This window comes from Sorghum bicolor, chromosome 6, assembly GCF_000003195.3.
Source record: "Sorghum bicolor cultivar BTx623 chromosome 6, Sorghum_bicolor_NCBIv3, whole genome shotgun sequence".
Taxonomy (NCBI): domain Eukaryota; kingdom Viridiplantae; phylum Streptophyta; class Magnoliopsida; order Poales; family Poaceae; genus Sorghum; species Sorghum bicolor.
Window position 1 is genome coordinate 332,711 of NC_012875.2, and position 19,691 is coordinate 352,401.

Consider the following 19,691-nt stretch of genomic DNA (forward strand, 5'->3'; position numbering starts at 1 on the left):
TTTGTATATATGAAGGTCTGTGCCTAAATCGCAAAAAAAGGAGGTTCTTGTTCCTATTTTAATATACAAAAACTTGCATCCCCATTGCAGACTCACATTAACAAGAGAGCATATGATTAAACTAAGATAATTTTCCTAGGACAACTTTTTATTCTTGGCCAAGAATCTTTTTTTTACCGAAGTCAGGAAGGGAAACCCGGCCTATTTTTTTTCATTTGTTGATAATGCAGATCTGTTTAAATTCGCTCCCATGAGGAGTCGAACCCAGATCTACTGGTGCTCTAACCACTAGGCTAAAGACCCTTTCACTCGGCCAAGAACCTTGATTTGAACAAACTGAACGAGGAAAAGAATGATCTGAACTACTACTACAAGTTTAGGAAAAGAATTGGTCTAAACTACAAAACAGATCAAGAAAAAGAAGTGCTGGAGGAGCATTTTTTATGGCGCGGTAGTTCACCGTCGTGCATCCTTGTTTGTCTTAGTAATAAAATAGCGCTAAATACTTGTCTGCTTGTACCATTTTCCTCCGAAAGGGCTGTTGATAGAATAAAGTAATTAGAAAAGGAGGGCTCTCATCCAAGCCATTCATTGCTAAAGGAACACCAAAGCACTTGCAATTGCATACAGAGTTTTAAATCTCCCGCTATTGCTGCCGCTATAGCCTTTTAAGGTAGGGTACCGCTATTTGTGTTAATGTACAATTTAGCCGCTATATCCCGCTATAGCCCGATTTAGCTCCGCTATTAACTGTTTTGGACATAAACCGCTAAATACCTTAGCCCGCTATTTAAAACCAGCCTGTGTTCCATGGTTAAGTCGGCTGAAGCTGATTTACTAGAGAAGACCACTATTCAATGGCCAGACTTAGGCCTTGTTTAGTTCCCAATTTTTTTTAAAATTGGAATACTGTAGCACTTTTATTTTTATTTGATAAATATTATACAATTATAAAGTAACTAGGCTCAAAAGATTTATCCCGTTATTTACAGACAAACTGTGTAATTAGTTTTTATTTTTATCTATATTTAATTCTCCATGTGCCGTAAATTTGATAAAAATTTTGGAGCGAACTAAACATGGCCTTATCAGTGCGTTCACTTGAACCACCGTTGACCTCGTTCCAGCAGCGGAGACTCTGCTCTGCTCTTCTTCTTCCTCCCAAAATAATCCAGCGATCCCATTCCAAAAAAAAAAAGAAAAACCATCGATCCACACACCACCATACCAATCCTGCCAACACCACGCCACTCCACTTGCACGGGTTGAGAGCAATTGCAGTCAGCCACCGGCTGCCGGGCGCTATGGATTTGGTGGTGGGTGCTTCGGAGTCCACCGTGAAGTCACTGCTGGGCAAGCTCGGCGGTCTTCTGGCCCAGGAGTACACGCTCATCCGGGGCGTCGCCGGCGACCTGCAGTACATCAACGACGAGCTGGGCACGATGCAGTCTTTCCTCGGCGACCTCGGAGGCGCCAGCAGGGAGAAGCAGGACAAGCGGATGAGGGACTGGACGAAGCAGATCCGGGACCTCACCTACGACATCGAGGACTGCATCGACGACTCCGGCCAGCGGATCCACACCCCGCGCTGGCTCCGCTCCGACATCTGCTGCTACTTCCTCGTCAACAGCGCGTACGAGGTCGTCACGTGGTGGCCACGCCGCGACGTCGCCGGCAGGATCTCCGGCCTCAGGATGCGGGCGCAGCAGATCAGCGAGCGCCGGCAGAGGTACGGCGTCAACAACCCCGAAATCAAGGATAAGAATGCAGCTGCTGTCGACGGATTCGACGCTGCTGGGAACCAGGACACCAGCGTCGAGCTTGTTGCCGTCAAGGACCCCGTCGGCGTCGACGAGTACATGAGGGAGCTGGAGAGCTGGGTCACCGACAAGGCCAAGAAGGCTGGTGTTCTGTCCATCGTTGGCTACGGGGGTGTCGGGAAGACGAGCATCGCCACCGCCTTGTACAAGAAACTCGGGGACCAATTCAGCTGCTGCGCCATGGTCACCGTGTCCCAGAGCTCCAACATTGAGGCAATCCTGGACAGCATAAGGAACCAAGTCAAGCCCAAGAGCAGCAATCAGGAGCTACGACACGGTGCCTCCGACAAGAACGGCTTGGCAGCAGCCTGCCTGGACGGCCTACAAGGTCACATCAGGCGAGGCGCGTCGGCCTTTAAGGCCAAGTGCCGATGCCTAGGGACCTCAGAGGAGACGCAGGGCGGCACCAAGAGGAATCAGCTCAACAACGAGCTCAGGGATCACTTCCAGCAAAACAGGTACAGACATTCTACTACTGACAATTACTAGCATCGGATGGTCCATGTCTTGAAACTATGTTCTTTTCTTGCAGTTATTTGGTCCTAATTGATGATGTCTGGGCTGCATCAACGTTGGAGGACATCAGAAAGGCATTTCCTCAACCTAATATGCATACTAAAGAAGGTAGAATAATAGTCACTACACGGTTTCCGGCTGTTGCTACAGCACGTAGAGGACAAGAAGGCGACCGTGTTCATAAAGTTGTCCCTCTTCCCCTTGAAAAATCCGGTGTGTTATTTGGGCAAGCTCACTCTGAATCCAAACCAAGTGAAGCTAGAACTATTCCAGATGAGGCATGGAAGATATGTGGGGGTTTGCCGTTAGCCATTGTCCTCATGGCTGGTTATGTGGCCTGCAATGCACACAAACATCTCATCTGGGATGAAATTTATGCTGCATTATTTCCTGACAAGAAGAGGCGTGATGAAATGAAGAATGGGACCATCCTTAATCCTGCGTCTGCTGAGGCTGGTAAGGACACAAGGAAAGGTCTCACTCAGGAGGAGTTAGCCAGGATAGTTAGTCATTGCTACAATGACATGCCTGCAGAGATCATCACCTGCTCCCTGTATTTGGGTATATTTCCCAAGGGCAGCAGAATTAGCAGGAAGCGACTCATAAGACGATGGATAGCTGAAGGCTTTGTTAGCGAGAAGGATGGGATGAGCGTGGAGGATGTTGCTGAGACGTACTTTGGTCATCTGGTAAGGAGGAAAATGATACGACCAGTGGAGCACAGTAGCAGCGGCAGGATCAAGCAATGTGTAGTTCATGACATGGTTCTTGAGCACATTGTATCCAAGGCAAGTGAAGAGAATTTCATCACTGTGGTTGGCGGCCACTGGCTTAAGAACACACCAAGCAGCAAGGTTCGTCGGCTGTCCCTCCAAGGGAGTGATCCCAAGCGTGCAAAGGACATCGAAAAGATGAACCTGTCCCATGTCCGGTCACTCACCATGTTTGAGAGCTTGAAGCAGCTGCCCACCAATTCTTTCAAGTTTGGAACAATTGTACAGGTCCTGGATCTTGAGGGCTGCACGGATCTCAAAGAGCAACATGCCAACGAAATATGCCGCATGCTTCTTCTCAAATATCTCAGCCTCCGAAGAACAGATGCTAAGGAGCTTCCGAAAACGATTGGAAAACTTGAGAATCTAGAGACACTGGACATAAGGGAGACCAAAATTGTTAAGCTTCCTAAGGAAGTGTGTGGTCTTGAAAGACTGGTCAACATCCTTGGTGGGGATAAAGAATTACGCAGGGCACTGAAGCTTCCGGAAGAGTTTGTCAAGAAGCAGAAGATGAAGGGCCTGCGCACATTGTCAGGGATTGAAATTGTTGGGGAACTAGAGGACCTGCATCATTTGACCGATTTGAGGAAACTTGCCATTTATAAGCTCAAACTCACAGGGGATAATGCAAATTTGAAATTAAGTTCCTCTATCCAGTACCTCTGTGGCTACTCTCTACACACCCTTGTCATCCATGATGAGACATCCGATTTTTTCAAATGCCTGGATGAGATGACAACCCCACCAGAATCCCTTGTTACCCTCGAGTTGTCTGGCATGATGGTTCATCTCCCAGTTTGGATCACACAACTTTATGCTGTTACTAAATTGACCTTAACAATGACAGCTCTCCGGAAAGACAACTTAAGCAAGCTAAGCAATCTCAAAACATTATTCTCCCTCACTTTTACACTTGCTGCAGAAAAGCAGGGTCCAGATACTATGGCCATTCTTGCAAAAAACAAGTTGTTCTCGGATGGGCAGATCATAATTCCAAATGGTGGATTTGAGAACCTTAAGCTGCTTCGTTTGTGTGCTCCTCTCGTTCCATTGCTGATATTTTCAGAAAAGGCCATGCCAAAGCTTGAAAGGCTTGAGGTGCGGTTCAAAATGTTGGAGGGCATTTATGGCGCAGAAAATCTTGCATCACTCAAAGAGGTGTATTTGACATTAAATGACAAAGATGGTGAGGTTATAACCAAATATATTGCAGAAGAGGTGAGAAGTGCAGTGAAGGGAGTTGCTGCCAAGGAGTCCATTGCCAGGATTATCCTTCATATCGTCGAGACAGATTAAGATTATTAATGCCATTTGTTTGGGTTCAATTTTCTGAGTCCTGTGTAGTATTGTCCTATTGTCACTTGTGCATGTTGGGAATTCTTAACTTGATTATTTATTTATTCTGGGTGTTGTGTTTAAGTGTTTATTTATCTTTAAACTCAGTATTTGTTTATTCATGTTAATTAGTGCAACTGATGACTTTACCCAGGCTTTTTCGCAAGTTACTTGATGACATTTGTACAGTGGGGGCTTTCCCTGCTGTATTCTCTCTCTCAAAAAATTTTTAAAAAATTGATGACATTTACACAGCCTATATATATTGTTTTCTGAGAGTGCTACGAAAATATGTGTCCAAAACATAAAGTTTTCACAAGAACATGCTACAATTTCCTATGAAAGTTTGACAGGCTAATCCTAGTGTCAGTATCCTACACAATTATTTGGCACATATGAATTTTTACTGACTTACAGTTGATTAATGGAGAAGGGAAAGTAGTATCATGGTGGCAGAGGCGGAGCCTGGATTTGATCATAGGGCGGGGTGGAGGAAGTCATTACCAATTTTGTTTCTCCAGATTTCAAATACTTGATGTTACTATGTTTTTATAGATAAGTAAGATTTATTGATTTCAAACAATTACATTAAATGGTACAATTATTCTGTGACCACTGCCCGCACCTATTGCTACTTGTGCATGTTGGGGAATTCTTAAGTTGATTATTTGTTCTGGGTGTTGTATTTAAGTTTTTTTTAATTGTAAGTTCAGTTTTTGAATGGCTTTGGAAAAGACTGCAATCAGATAAGACATAAGGTTTTTTTGGTACTTAAAGATAGGCTTAACACAAGGAACACATGAAAAGAAAAAACATGCATCTGCCTTGCTACAACCTGCAACTTTCTTTGCTTTGAAAATGTGGAGGAATCTGTGCAACATTTGATCTTGTATTGTCGTTTCTCCAAATGCTGCTGGGCAAGCATAAATGTGCATATTGATGAGGAGTTATCGCCATTGAACCTATTTGGCAACAACTCTCAGTTCCTTCATGAGAATTTTGATTACAATGTGTTGGAACATTTGGATCACAAGGAATGGGAACATTTTCAACAATCAGTAGCCATCACTAGACAAATTTAAGAGGCCTTCCACGCTAAAATTTGCCTTGGGTATCAATAGCAAAGCATAGTTTTTCCCCCTCACTATGTAAACTGGTTAGACTCCGTAATGTAATCTAGAACTCCCTTTATCCTTCGAAATATATTTTTCCAATAGGGGCACTGCCCTTTTTGTTTTGGATAAAACCAAGAAAGTATCAATAGCAAAGGATATTTTTTCCAATAGGGGCACTGCCCCTTCTGCAAAGATGAGAGGAGGCCGGCCGCAGGGCCTTTGTCCACAGCCAGGCAAGAGGGAAGGATTTTCTTCTTAATTATTGCTTGATTAGATTGATACATCTCTCTTTATACTTGACTTACAAGCAAGACTTACTTGACTTCTAAGCAAGCGACCCTTATCTCTAATTAATCCTAATACTAGTGGGCTATGCCGCCAGCCCAGGCCCAATATGCCCCTAACATACTCTAACAGACCCACAAGAGTTTTACTAGCACGAGGAATTGCGTGACTTCCACCCCTCTTCTTCCCTACCTCTCTGAGTGCTCCCGTGGTTACTTCAGACAAAACCCATCGCCATGGAATTCGCAGGCCTGAACTTCAAGCTAGTGAGGGTGACTGAAGCCGCGATTCTTCGAAAATATGGCTCGCTGGTTTGTCATGATCTCTCCGCCTCATCTAAAACTTTCTTTCTCTATGTTTCAGAAAATAAAACTTTCTTTCTTGTTCTCTCTTTTTGCACGGTTGCCATCATTCTCTAAGCTGCCATCAGAGTTCTGCTAAGGCTCTTTGTCTTCAAGCCTTGGTGATCAGGTTTCCAGATTCTCTACATCATCTCAGGCTATTGGCTTTGATATTTACAATCTTCGTTCTTATGAATGTTTTAAGCTTTACTTTAACCTCTGGCATGGTGGTGGTTCGAACTTCACTTCTAAACTTAGGCGTTAGTAATTTTAGGAAAATACTCAATGGAAGACGATCGCAAAGAAGTCACAAGCTTCTTACTTGGTACGCCCAATTCCTTTTACTTGTGCGAATAAGATTCCTGTTCAATTTCCTCGCCATGGTCAAGTCCGTGTTCATCATCGTCCTCTTTTGAATTTTGAAAATCAATCAACTCTTTAATCAATTTTTTGCCTTAATTTTGGCGCTAGAGTTATGGAAAAATAATTTTCCCATGCCAAATGGTAATCATGCTACAATACTAGTATTCTGGGCAAGAGCTCGTTAGGAGATCGCATTACTGGACCGGCTCCCTTCTGCTCTCAGCAAATAGGCATTAAACAACATAGTAATATGCCCTGTTTCTGTTTCCTAAATCATTTACATAAACATTTAATAAATATTTAATAATGTTGAGCATCATGTTATCACTTGATCAGAATGCGACAAACAAATGTCAGAGCATTTACAATACCTATATATATATATATATATATATATATATATATATATATATATATATATATATATATATATATATACACACACCACAAAACACATCCATGTGGCTACTACGCAGAAACACAGATATACAAACCAACTTTCAAGCCATGATCATGAACAACAATAGCAAAGACTGAGCCCTAGTTCACAGTCACATACTAGGCACAACATTACCAATAGTTACCAGCGTAGTTAAGAACACGGTGGGGAGGGAGGGCACCCCAGCATACACTCCCCTACTGCCGATAACCATCAGAGTGAACATATTTCAAATCTCTTGCGAGTGGTGCAGTTTTTCACCTATTGCAGTTTTGGCAAACGAATGCATCGGCTCAATCTGATGTTTCCTGTGAGTGGTTGTCTCACTCGCTAGCGCCAGATTCCCTGCAGCCAAACCATATATTAAAGCCAGTTCAACGCTTACCAAATCAGCAGGCACTTATTCTGTTTCTATTTCTATAGAGAAGGTGGAAAAAAAATTAATTGATCAAGCATATGTAATGTAAGAGAGATTATGACTCCGGGCACATACTCAAAGATTATCTGGATGTGAGCGAGCTTCATTTTGTTCTCCTCTAGTTCACACCACTGCTTCAACTCTGGGCAACCCCTGATACGCAAAAGAGGGTAATGTTTCTTTTTTTCCTCGGACTCAGATATGCTGGGCGGCCCATGGGGGTTGTGTTTCTTGTTCTCCTCACATATGATCTGTGGCAAAGATTTGATGCCACAGCATTCATGGATGACGAGTTCCTGGAGAGAGGTGTCCTGAACCTGAACCACATGTTCTGGTAGAGTAGTCATGCTATCGCAATGAGAGAAACACAGTAACTTGAGGGGCGACAGGTGGCCCTTCATAATCTCTGGTGACATGATCTTCTCACTGCAATTCCTGATATGTAAACTATGCAGGGGTGCCAAGCCTTGGAGCAGACTCCAGTTCAGTTCATCCAGAGGCACCTTACAGCTCTCGATCACCACTTCAGTTACTGGACCACATGTGATGGCAGTAGAAGTAGAACTAGAAGGGTCCTCCACAGCATCATGTTCTCCTCTCTTCAAGGGAGATGACATCAGTTGGTTGCAATCTGAAATCACCAACATCCGGGCCTTAGGTGGGGAATCTCCAAACTTTAACTTGGGACATTTGTTTATCACGAATTCATCTACTGTGGGGAACATCACGAACTCGTCACTGCTGCTGCAGTTGCTGAACTCTTCCAGGTTTACCATATCATCCAGGGTGACATGCAAGAGTCGCTGGAATGCAGCTTTGCTGCCACCGCTCGAGCAACGGGCGTCAATTCTTGTGACCTTAGCCGCCCTTCTGAGAATCAGCCGTTTCAGGTTGGGTAACACACTAAGTGGCGCTAAATTGCTGCAACTCGGAATGTCCACCATGGTAACCTCCACAAGGTTAGGGAGATCGGAAAATATGCTTGACGGGAGGTGTTGGCTTCTATAACCATGTAGCTCAAAGCACTGCAAATTTTGTGGTGGCACTAGCTCCGCTAACAAAGTTTCGTGGTCCTTGAAAGAAGCATCATCAGGGGCCGTACTCCAAACAAGTGTCAACTTCTGCAGCTTCTTCTTCTCTGGCAATCCTATGCTCTGTACTTCCTCTGTAGATATTACCTTCTCAAGGCAGCTTATCTCCAACTCTTTGCAACTCACATCCTTGAGCTGAGAAAGGTTGCTGCTCTTTGCTCCTCCATCAGTGCGAACAACGAACTGATACATTTCCAGACCCAGGCAGTTGCTCACAACTAGAGACTTGCTCGGAAAATTCCTTTCTCCCATCCATTTTTCTATTCTCTTGAGTCTAGCACAGCCAAAAATGTTCAGTGTTTGTAGTTGACTGAGCTGACCTAGACTTTCAGGTAGATTTGAAAGAAATATGTTATGAGAGAGGTCCAAGTGCTCCAGCTTATGAAGGCCACTGATGCTTTCAATGTATTCGACCCTCTCCTGCTCTGACAGATAGCAAAAGATAGGATTCAGGCACATGGATAAGTTCAAATACTGGAGGTTGGTGAGCTTGACCCAGACATCTTTCAGCCCTTTGAGATGGAACCTGTGTTGAGCAATGTAACAGCAAGGGTGTGACAAGTTGAGATGCTGAAGGTTGGTAAGGCGACCTAATGCAATCTGGATCTCGTCAAGGCAAGAGCACGAGGATAAATCAAGATATTCCATCTTTTCAAGCAACCCAAATGATTCAGGCAGGGACTTTAGCCCAACACAGCCTGAGAGATTGACATGCACGACATTTGTGAGATTGCCAAATGATTCGTTCAGGGATTGTAGCCCAGCACAGCCTGATAGGTTGATATGCATGACACTTGTGAGATTGCCAAATGAACCCGGCAGTTTTGAAAGCCCAGAGCAGCTTGATAGATCAATATGCCCCAAATTTATTAGATCCCCAAATGAATCCGGTAGACTTACAAGCCTAGTGGAGCCTGACAAATTAAGATACCTCAGCTGCCTCAACTGACAAATAGATTCAGGTAGTTTCTGCAGCCAGCAGTCTCTTATATCCAACACACGCAGGTATTTGGTAGACAAGAACAAATCATCACTAGGCAACTTATCGCTGCAACCATGCAAAACGAACACCCTTTGCCGAGCTGACACATTGGTGAGCAATTCTTGTTGGTAGTTCTTTTGAAAAAAATGATTGTTTGATGAAACTGCAAGTGCCAAGTCATGTGCTAGATCGTGCAAAGTGAAGGACACTGCACGCGTATCATCCTGCATCAAATCAAAGGTACAACAAGCTGCATTAGGGAGTGTCTATGATAATTTGTGTACTTCTAATTCTAAGTTGAAAATAATTTGTGTACTTCTAATTTGAAACGGATCTTCTTACAGATTAATACCGCAAAGGTTTTGTTACGAATCAGCAAGTACTAGCTATTAATTGCTACTATTGGCCCCTCTATTGTAGATAGATAATGGGTCTAAATGCATTGTATTAGTATAGTGTTAATGTTTTAGTCGATGACTCTGGACCAATTACTGAAGCAAGGAATTTTATGATATATATACAAGGTAGTTAAGAACATAGAGATATTCTAAAAGGAGCGGTGAAATAGGCTACCCGGAATAAGAATGTGACAATTTTATCATCTGGAGCAAAATATTCTCTTCTGAGCCTCTTGGTTTTCTTTGGAACTACTGAGCCTCTTGATTTTGATTTGTGCTGTTGGCACATATACATCACTAATTATAACTCGTTACCCCTAATTTATGTGGGTGGGGATTCCCCCTTCCACCGCTCCCTACCCCCCACACCCCACCCCCAACGGCCAACACACTCCACACACACATAGGCCACCCGGAATCAGAAGAAGAGCCCAATCAGTATCCAGCTCCGATGGTTGCATCAGTAACCCCGGAGGAGTTGGGGTAGGCACAAAGAGAGCAGATCTCAAACTAAGACATATTGACCCAGAAAACTTATCTACAATAAATCACTATTATATATATATATATATAAGTATATAAGTTTAAGTAGTAACTTGCATTAATTGCTTGATTTTCGGTCGTGAAATACAAAAATATTTAAAAACAGATTGACGATGGCAATGCTATGTGATTCTTAAGAGAACATTGTTAATCATTGCTAGTCTATCAACCTACTCCTACACATGCTAGAATCTTACAAGCCATAAGCATTAAAAGTTCGTATCTAATACTAACAACTTATCTTTGCTTTGCCTCTCTTAATTTTCGAACACGATACATATATAGATACTATGTTTTCTCTTTTCAATTACAAATTTTTTTGTGATTTACTTTATATATCGTTTCATCCGTATCCATAGTTTCTTCGTCTACATGTCACCTCCATTTATGGCAAATATGCATTTAATTGACACATTAGCTTGGCTTACACAGGCTCTTATTATAGCACATGCCTCATGATGTCATCAATCTAGATTTTAACATCAACTTTACCTTATTTGTTTATATGATTTTTTTATCCTCAAGTTAAATTAAAACTTGTGATTATCATACTATTTATTCAGAACCCTTATTCTGTATATTATTAAAAAAGTATTTTAAATCATAGTTTGAACTCATATCTATAACTCTTATAAAGCAAAACCCCATTATCTATTTCTCTTGGCATGCAAGGCGTCCACCTCAGCAGTCCACTATCAATCCCACTATCCATTTTTCTTAAAATGCAAAGCGTCTATCTCAACGATCCACTATCATTTGCCACTATCAATTTCTCTTGACATGCAAGGTGTCCACCTCAACAATCTACTATCATTTGCATTAAAATTTACTAGCACAAGAATTATGATATCCACATCAACGAGACACATCATCCACTATGGATACAATCTCCACGATTATGCTAATAAAAGATTTATATATTTATATTCCTCCTTCGTACCCGCGGCAACACACGAGGAATCCTTCTAGTTACTATAGTATCATAAAGGCTCATTTAAGCATGGGTGGAACTACGTTGTTTCATTGGGTCAGCTGATTAATACTTGTCATTTCCCTACAATTTCCTCTATAAAATTTCTGCAAAAAAAATCCTCTATAAAAATTGCAAAAATATTTTTCTAATAATAAACAAAATAGACATATGATTCCAGCTTCGTCCTCATGCATAAACATATACGACGATGCTTGAGATTGATGGTATATATTTGTTGGAGAACATTTTTTTAATAATTTGTGAAACATAAAAATATATATTTGTCATTGATGTAGGCATGTATACTTGATCAATATGATGGCATATGCATGTTTACTTTAAATAGTCTTTTATATTTAGAGGCTTAAGCATTTCTACCCCTGTTTTGATGACTATTTATGATTTTGCCCTTGTTTTTTTAAACTTTGTGATTTTACTCCCACTATTTTCAAACGAAGGAAGAGTTTACCCTTGTCTATTAACGGTGCCTCTAACAAGTTTGCCCATTCATTTTTACTCCTATTTTAGTTTGACATTTGTGTTTATACCCCTATTTTCATATCAGCATTTCGGCAATTTTGATACAAAATTTGACAATTCGATCAGTGCAAAATTCAACAATTTTTAGCAAAAAAATGACAATATTTAAAGTAATAATCCATACAAGCACAAGTTAATATCACACATATAGCATTTTTATCTCAATTATCTTGTGCAGGTCATTACTAAATGAAATAACTGCTGAAAAAAATGTATATGGACAATGCAACATAAAGAACTTCTGCAAATCTCATAAGAGTAATTCACAACAATGGACCTAGGTTTAATTTAGAGGCTTGACATCATTGTATTATTTGTTTTGAAGGATAATAATGAAAGAAACTTGCACCATAAAGATCAGAACAATGAGTTATGAATTGTTCTTCTCTTTTTTCCTCATGGCAAACTTTGAATCTTGGATGTGCTTCCTTGTCTAGTCGCTACACGTGCATGCTTGCTTTCTCGTCATTGTTCGAACTTCAAAAACATGGGTGCAGGATGGTGCTTGGACGTAGAGGGAGAGGTCGGGGTGGAGGACAAGGCCCCCAGCCATGCCACCGCGGGTGCGAGCCTGAGGGAGTGGTTTGAGGCGGACGCCACCTGGGCCACCCATGCTGCGCCCCAACAGTTGTAGGTGGCAAGCTAGGGGGGAAGGCGACGGGGAGGGGAGCACCGCCACCGTGAAGACCTCGCCGCCGAGAGCCACACCGCCTAAACCCTAGCTCATGCTAGGGAGGCTAGCCGCGTGGTGCCCCAACAGTCGCGGACACGAGCCAAGGAGGAGGGGGCGGTGGGAGGGGAAGGGCGACAGGGAGGGGAGCACCGCCGCTAGGAAGACCCTATGATCGGGAGCGGCGCCACCCAAATCATATCTCACATTGGAAACATGACCCGATGCGTTTGCTCCCTGTGCGCCGCATCGAAATGAGGAAACCTTCTAGGGGCATTGTTGTCTTTTTGTCTAGGTGCTTTTTCATTTTTCTTTTTTTTTTGCCATTTCATCCCATCAGTCCTAATGGTGTTTAGGCCTTGTTTAGTTCCATTTTTTTACAAAATAGATATTGTAGCACTTTCGTTTGTATTTGACAAATATTGTTCAATTATGGACTAACTAGGCTCAAAAAATTCGTCTCACAAATTATAGATAAACTGTGTAATCAGTTATTTCTTTTATCTATATTTAATGCTTCATGCAAGATTCGATGTGACGGAGAATCTGAAAAATTTTGTAAAATATGTTGGGAACTAAACAAGGCCTTAAAGTAAGGGTAAACGGCTACTTCGTTTGAAAATAACGAGAGCAAAATTAGAAAGTTAAAAAAGAAAGGGTAAAATCACCATTAAGCTTTAGAGTAGGGGCAAAAACACCAAAATCCCTATATATCAATAGTAACATAATTAGTTTATTTAGGAGCATATATAGACATACTGCATAGTATTTAATGGTGTTTTTAATAATAGCAGATGTTGGTCACTTAAGAACTTATTAGGCTGCGCTCTAATCCCCCGAACCCATATGGATCGGAAGGGATTGAGGTAGAAAAATATTTTTTTCCACCTCAATCCATCCCAACCCATATGGATTGGGATAGATTTGAGCGCTGGCAAACAAGCTCTAGATGTAGATCAAATGTTGTATCTAATATTTTGGTAATGGCATAGGTGGTAATTTAGATGCAAATTTTAAAAATGCACGTATATTATCTATCATAATGACATAGTAGGTAATTTTGGTATAAATTTTGTGGGCTGCTTTAGATTATGTTTCATAGTGTCATAGGTGGGTAAATTAGATTAGATTTAAGTGGTTACTTTATGTTGTTTTTCATAATGGTGAAAGTGGATATTTTTTTTATAAAACAAAACCGATGATGATTAAAGTTGACTCAATTACTAGTTGTCAGATCTTTTTTTTTCTGTAACAACTTCTGCAATGTACCCCATTTTTAGGAGCATCTCGATCATGAGTCCAATAAGTAATATTAAGATTTGTTGTAACTTGGGCAATCTGAATAAAAGTAGCCATTTGATGTGTGAGTTAGCCCAAAAGCTTCTCATACTGTTCTAGCTTGTTTAACGAGGGGGAAGTGGGGTTTGAGGATTGCTGCTTAATTTGTCGTTGAAGTTTTAGAGATGGTTATATTTTGGGACGACATGAGAAACTATATATAGCTCTTTGTATTTGAATTCCAAATGAACAAGCATTTGATTGGAGGTACAAGAAGGAAAACAAAAAGAGAAATAAACTAGAAGAATTACGGAACCTTCATTAGTGAACAATATTGTGCAATAATTCAAGGTAGCATAGGTAGTATTTTATTTTAGTTTTAATTGCTTGAATATGGAGGAAATGGGATGTCTTTAGGGAAAGAAAAATGAGAAGGCAGCAAATATATATATATATATATATATAATAGGAACTCACCAAAGGATGCATTGTAGGTTGAAGGAACGACATGTCCAAGAGGATGTCAATATACTTGTTAGCCAGCTGCACGGTAGAGAGTTTATCTGATGGCTCGATCAGCTGGAGAGCGGTCCAGTGGTGAATCAGGTCGTCTTTAAGTATATTGTGGCCACGTGGAAAGATTGCACAATAAGCAAAGCATAATCTCAAATTCGGTGGCATGCACAGATATGTCCACAGCAATACTTTAAGCATGTATTTGTAGTCCCAGATGAGACTAATATTGATGTATTTGAAGACGTCACTGTTGAGCATAGATCTGATTTCTTCACGACTTTTGGACCGCAGGGTGGACCCAATCGCGTGAATTGCTAAAGGAACACCATAACACACTATATTAATCTTGTGTAGCAGCTCCTCCAGCTCCAGTGTAGCATCCTTAGATCTAGCTGCAAAGCCAAGTTTTCGCTTGAGCAGATACATGGAGTCGGCCGGACTGAGGACAGATAGGGTGTAAAGACGCGCATCTAGTCCCAGTGCGACACTTAAGCGGCACGTGGTTACCATGACAATCACCTTGCGGTCTGCCTTCCCTGCACCCTGCTGCAGCATGCGCCTGAGGCCATCCAAATCAGAGCTGTCATCTGACCATAGGTCGTCTAGAACGACGAGTAACTTGTTCCCAGCACCACGCTCCAGTAATAACTGATCAAGGCGCTTCATTATGGACTCCACATCGCTTGAACTTGAATAATCCTGATGCTCGCCTTTAGTATTTGATGACAACAGTTGAGAAAGGATGCAATTGCCTATTTTCTTCAAATCAAATTGGTGTCCCACAGTGACCCATGCCCGAGCGTAATCTCTGATTAAGGTGGTGGTGGTATCACTGAAAACCATTTTTGCAAGAGTTGTCTTTCCTATGCCTCCTTCCCCAACAATGGCTATGATGAAGAGCCCTTCGCTGCTGTCCTTCACGGCTGCAGATAAGATGATGTCCATTACACGCTGTTTGTCCTTGTTCCTTCCCACAATGTGATCTTGAATATTATCAGAAACAGATGGCGTTTCTGGATAAGCATCATCAGCAGATTGCTCCATTTTTCCTTTATCGGCGTCCCTCTCAAACGCCAGCCTACCTTGAAGGCCAGACACTAATAAATCATCGAGGTCTTTTTTGGCCTTGAGCATCCTACTGGCAATGCTCCTCCCCTTGCGTGCGGTTGCAATTGAGAGGCCGCAGGGGCGGTGCACCTCTACTGTCACCTACAATATAGAATTACATACAAATACAAATTAACCAACGAATTCCAAAAAAGAGCACTTTGTGACCACAATCCGAATAACAAAAAAACTAGGGCTTTGTTTAGTTACGAAAAGTGAAAAGTTTTCGGTACTGTAGCACTTTCGTTTGTTTGTGACAAATATTTATTCAATCATGGACTAACTAGGATCAAAAGATTCGTCTCGTGATTTACAGCTAAACTGTATAATTAGTTTTTGTTTTCGTCTATATTTAATGTTTCATGCATGTGCCACAAGATTCGATGTGATTTTTTGGTTTTCGGAGTGAGCTAAACAAGGCCTAGATCTACTGTCAGCTGTGTTTTCACATACGTACATACATACCGGTTTCCACTGGAGCTCATCGACCATGTCCCAGATGCCGTAGGCGGCGCCCTCGAGACGGATCAGCCACTCCCTCACCGCTTCATCATTTGTGGAACGCCTCTCAGCGTTGCCGACAACCTCCGACATGTCCTCCATCGTCTGCTTCAGCTCCTCCATGTGGCGCCTCAGCTTCTCATCATCAGGCATGGTCAGTCGCAGGGCGCTCACCAACTTGTCACGGGCCACCTTGACGACTGCCGAAGCAAGCATCCCGCTGAATTCGATGTCGGCCATGGCTGCTACCTTCCTGCTGCTCGATGGGAATGGGATCCTCGCTCTTGAGCGCTTTTCCCCTCCCACAGCGACTGTATGGGGAGTGAGGGAGAAGAAGGCTTTTCTATAGTTTTATTTTATATATATTTTCATCACCATGGTGCGTGAGTGTCCAAAAGTAAAGTAGTTCCTATGCATAATACCACTCCGTACTAGTAAAGCCAGTGTGTTTTACCATGATGTCATGCACATTTATTAGAGCGTCATGTCAGCAAAACTGTACTTTTTGCATGAAACAAAGAGGAAAGAGAAGGAAGTAGTTTCACCATGGTGAAACTCTGCGGGCGTTGTTTCCCACGCGGTGAAATGAGATGAAATCACCACTGAGGGCTAAATCGTTTCACCATCTTGCATGTGATCCAATTATTTTTGTAGTAATTAAATGCTTTGCTCAGCCTAGGAAACGTAAAGGTGAAACTCATGCATTGTGGAGGTTGTTTTATTATTCGTTTTATTGATGCCCTGTCAGCAGATTTGTTTTGAAAACAGTGTATTGAAATGGGCCACTGAGAGACTAGCCTAATACCAATATAGAAACAGGTAGTACAGCCAATGGACAGCTACTACTTGATAGTAATTATTTGCCAAACGCAAAGCACATAAAGAAATGAACGGCCACTAGTCTTCTGATAGCAAGCAAGGCTAATAAAAAAAAGGACATTGATAGTCGGTGTACCTACTGGCCATGAAAGGACACCACTGGCTATTAAGTTTAATAACTAACTTAATAGAAAAGAGTAACAATAGCTATAATATAAAATGAGCATCTTATAAAAATATATTCTATAATAAATCTAAAGATCTCTAATGATACTAATTTGATACCATAAATTTTAAAGCTATATTCCACAAATTCGATCAAAAATTTAGAAATTTTGACTTAAGAAAACTTTGGGAATCTATTTATTCAAGAATAGAGGGAGTACAAAAGGTAGTTTAATCAACAATTTCCCATTCTTATTGTTTCACCGATGCACCTAGCTAACCTTAAAAGACTGAGTCATGCCTTTTTTAATGTGGTAGTACTGACATTGTTTACGCCTCACTGTTAGACCAGTCTTATTGAGAGTTTCATTAGAGTTTCATTTCATTTAATAAGTTGCCACATAAGTATTTTTGTTGATGTAAGAGATAAAGAGAGAGAAAGTGTGTTTCATAGGGATAAAAACTCTCTTATCATGATTATTAACTCTTCATGAGTCATGAAATTAAATATCTATGAAACTATAAAATAAAGCATTCAATTGAGTAAGTGTTTTATTCAAGTTTTATTTTATTTTTTTTGTATGATATGTTAAGTCTTAGAAACAACATTATTAAACTCACCACCTTGCCCACCGTCAAGTTTGTCCTAGGGTTTAGGGGTTTATTGGTAGAATCAGCGTTGGTGGGGTTCAAAGAAATCGTTAAGCCCGTGTTTCCGAGGAGGCAAGGGATCTTGATTATTGGATTCCACCCACGTCCTTTGGTGGTCGGCCACCCAGGCCATCTTCCCAGCAGCATCCATGTGGTTCAGTTCTCCCAAATCAAGGTCCCTGAGTTCTCCAGTTTGATTATAGAGGTTTGGTCGCACATGTTCACACATTCAGAGCCTTGGTAGGTTTTACCGTGCTTCCTCACAAACAATTTTAACATTGATTAAAATTATTTGAAAATATAATAATACTCATGAGACAAAATAAGTATCATTAGATTAGTTATATAATATATTTTTATAATAGATTTATTTTGAGATATAGATATTAATATTATTTATTATGAACTTGATTAAAGTTACTCTAGTTTGACTGACGTTCCTCGTAATTGCATTCTTTCGGATGGCGCGAGTAGTAAAAAACTGACAAAGCTGATGCACTAGTCCAGAGAACTGATTCATGCGAAAAAAAATACTAATATCAATGCAGTAGTCGACAGTTGGGCTGATTATCAATTTGGGCCTTGTTTACTTGAAAACTAAAAAGTTTTCAAGATTCTCCGTCACATCGAATCTTGTGACACATGCATGAAACATTAAATATAGACGAAAACAAAAACTAATTACACAGTTTAGCTGTAAATCACGAGACGAATCTTTTGATCCTAGTTAGTCCATGATTGGATAATATTTGTCACAAATAAACGAAAGTGCTACAGTACCGAAAACTTTTTCACTTTTCGGAACTAAACAAGGTCTTGACATGTCAGCTTTGTTCTGTACATAAGCCTGTTAGACTAATATAGGCTTTGTTTAGATCCAAAAAGTTTTTAGATTTTGACATCGTAGTACTTTTGTTTTTATTTGACAAACATTGTCCAATCATAGAGTAACTAGGTTTAAAAGATTCGTTTCACGATTTACAGACAAATTATGCAATTAGTTTTTGTTTTCATCTATACTTAATGCTCTATGCATGTGTCGTAAGATTCGATATGACAGTGAATCTTAAAAAAAAATTGTTTTTTGGTGTGAACTAAACAAGGCCATAGTTAGACTATATTTGGGCATTGTATTTGTGGATGTAAAGACACATGAGCGGTTGGCTGCATGTCACCCTAGTGCCTATATACTCCATCCATACCCATAAAACAAGTCGTTTTGGACAAGGTTTGAGTCAAACATTAGAAATATAAATTATGAATAACTTTTAAATTATTGAGTTTAAAAATATAAAAATCATATGGATAGATTTGTCTTGAATAAAACTTTCATAAAAATATATCTATACCACTTTTTGATAAATATTTTTATAAAAACAAGAAGACAAAGTTAGACTTGGAGACTGTGCCATTGTCCAAAGCCATTTGTTTTTATGCATATAGAGGGAGTATGTACTCTTGTACCATACTTAGAATACAATCAATCAATCCCACACTTTCATGGTATCATTGAGCAGTTCCAATCCCCTGCTTCCGCAACCCTAAACCATGCCGTGCTGATCCGATTGTCGCTCCCACCGCTGGCCTAGTCGCCCGGAGCGCCACCGATCCACTCACCAGCGCCTTCTTTTCCCTGGCCATCCTATCGCCTGCCCCATCCCTCATCTAGTCGAGCACTGCTACTGAGGTCACGCCGCCGGTCGTCTGGCCCCGCACGCTCGACCATCTGTCCTAACCCGCGTCGTCCACGGTCGCCGGACGTCTCTCGTGCCATCCCATCGTGATGGCGGATGACGACGATGCTGCAATTGCTGCCACGGCCGCTGCAATGATGCAATGAAGGCCCCTGAAGACCTCTGCCTTGCGGTTGAGGCCCATGCCCGTGCTGAGAAAGCACATCGCCCGAGGAGGAGCGCCTCCGTGCCATCGCGCTAGACGAGTACGAGGCCGCCCACGAGGCCATCTGCGCGCAGGCCACCGCCGTCATCAACGTCAAGGCCCTGATCCCCGTTATTCTCAACCAAGCCACGAACACCTACACCAAGTGGC

The 19,691-nt window shown here is 41.5% G+C and overlaps 2 protein-coding genes across 2 annotated transcripts; one reads left to right on the forward strand and one right to left on the reverse strand.

Moving 5' to 3' along the window:
• LOC8055445 (disease resistance protein RPM1) lies at window positions 1,107-4,600 on the forward strand. Its single transcript, XM_002445957.2, has 2 exons — window positions 1,107-2,278; window positions 2,353-4,600. The coding sequence occupies exons 1-2, from the start codon at window positions 1,305-1,307 to the stop codon at window positions 4,406-4,408; spliced, it is 3,030 nt and encodes a 1,009-aa protein (XP_002446002.1). The 5' UTR covers window positions 1,107-1,304; the 3' UTR covers window positions 4,409-4,600.
• On the reverse strand, window positions 6,849-16,477 carry LOC8080236 (disease resistance protein RGA2). The gene is made up of 4 exons (XM_021462402.1): window positions 15,972-16,477; window positions 14,361-15,608; window positions 7,484-9,705; window positions 6,849-7,335 (listed from the first exon to the last, which is right to left on the reverse strand). Exons 1-4 carry the CDS (start codon window positions 16,245-16,247, stop codon window positions 7,314-7,316), a joined length of 3,768 nt encoding a protein of 1,255 aa, XP_021318077.1. The 5' UTR covers window positions 16,248-16,477; the 3' UTR covers window positions 6,849-7,313.

What these genes read in the sequence shown, in the direction of transcription:
- LOC8055445 (XM_002445957.2), top strand. Translation starts at nt 1,305, where the DNA reads ATGGATTTGGTGGTGGGTGCTTCGGAGTCCACCGTGAAGTCACTGCTG. An exon ending in GATCACTTCCAGCAAAACAG is followed by an intron (nt 2,279 to 2,352) that starts GTACAGACATTC and finishes CTTTTCTTGCAG; the next exon opens with TTATTTGGTCCTAATTGATG.
- LOC8080236 (XM_021462402.1), bottom strand. Translation starts at nt 16,247, where the DNA reads ATGGCCGACATCGAATTCAGCGGGATGCTTGCTTCGGCAGTCGTCAAG. An exon ending in ATGAGCTCCAGTGGAAACCG is followed by an intron (nt 15,609 to 15,971) that starts GTATGTATGTAC and finishes TCTATATTGTAG; the next exon opens with GTGACAGTAGAGGTGCACCG. An exon ending in CACATCCAGATAATCTTTGA is followed by an intron (nt 7,336 to 7,483) that starts GTATGTGCCCGG and finishes GTTTGGCTGCAG; the next exon opens with GGAATCTGGCGCTAGCGAGT.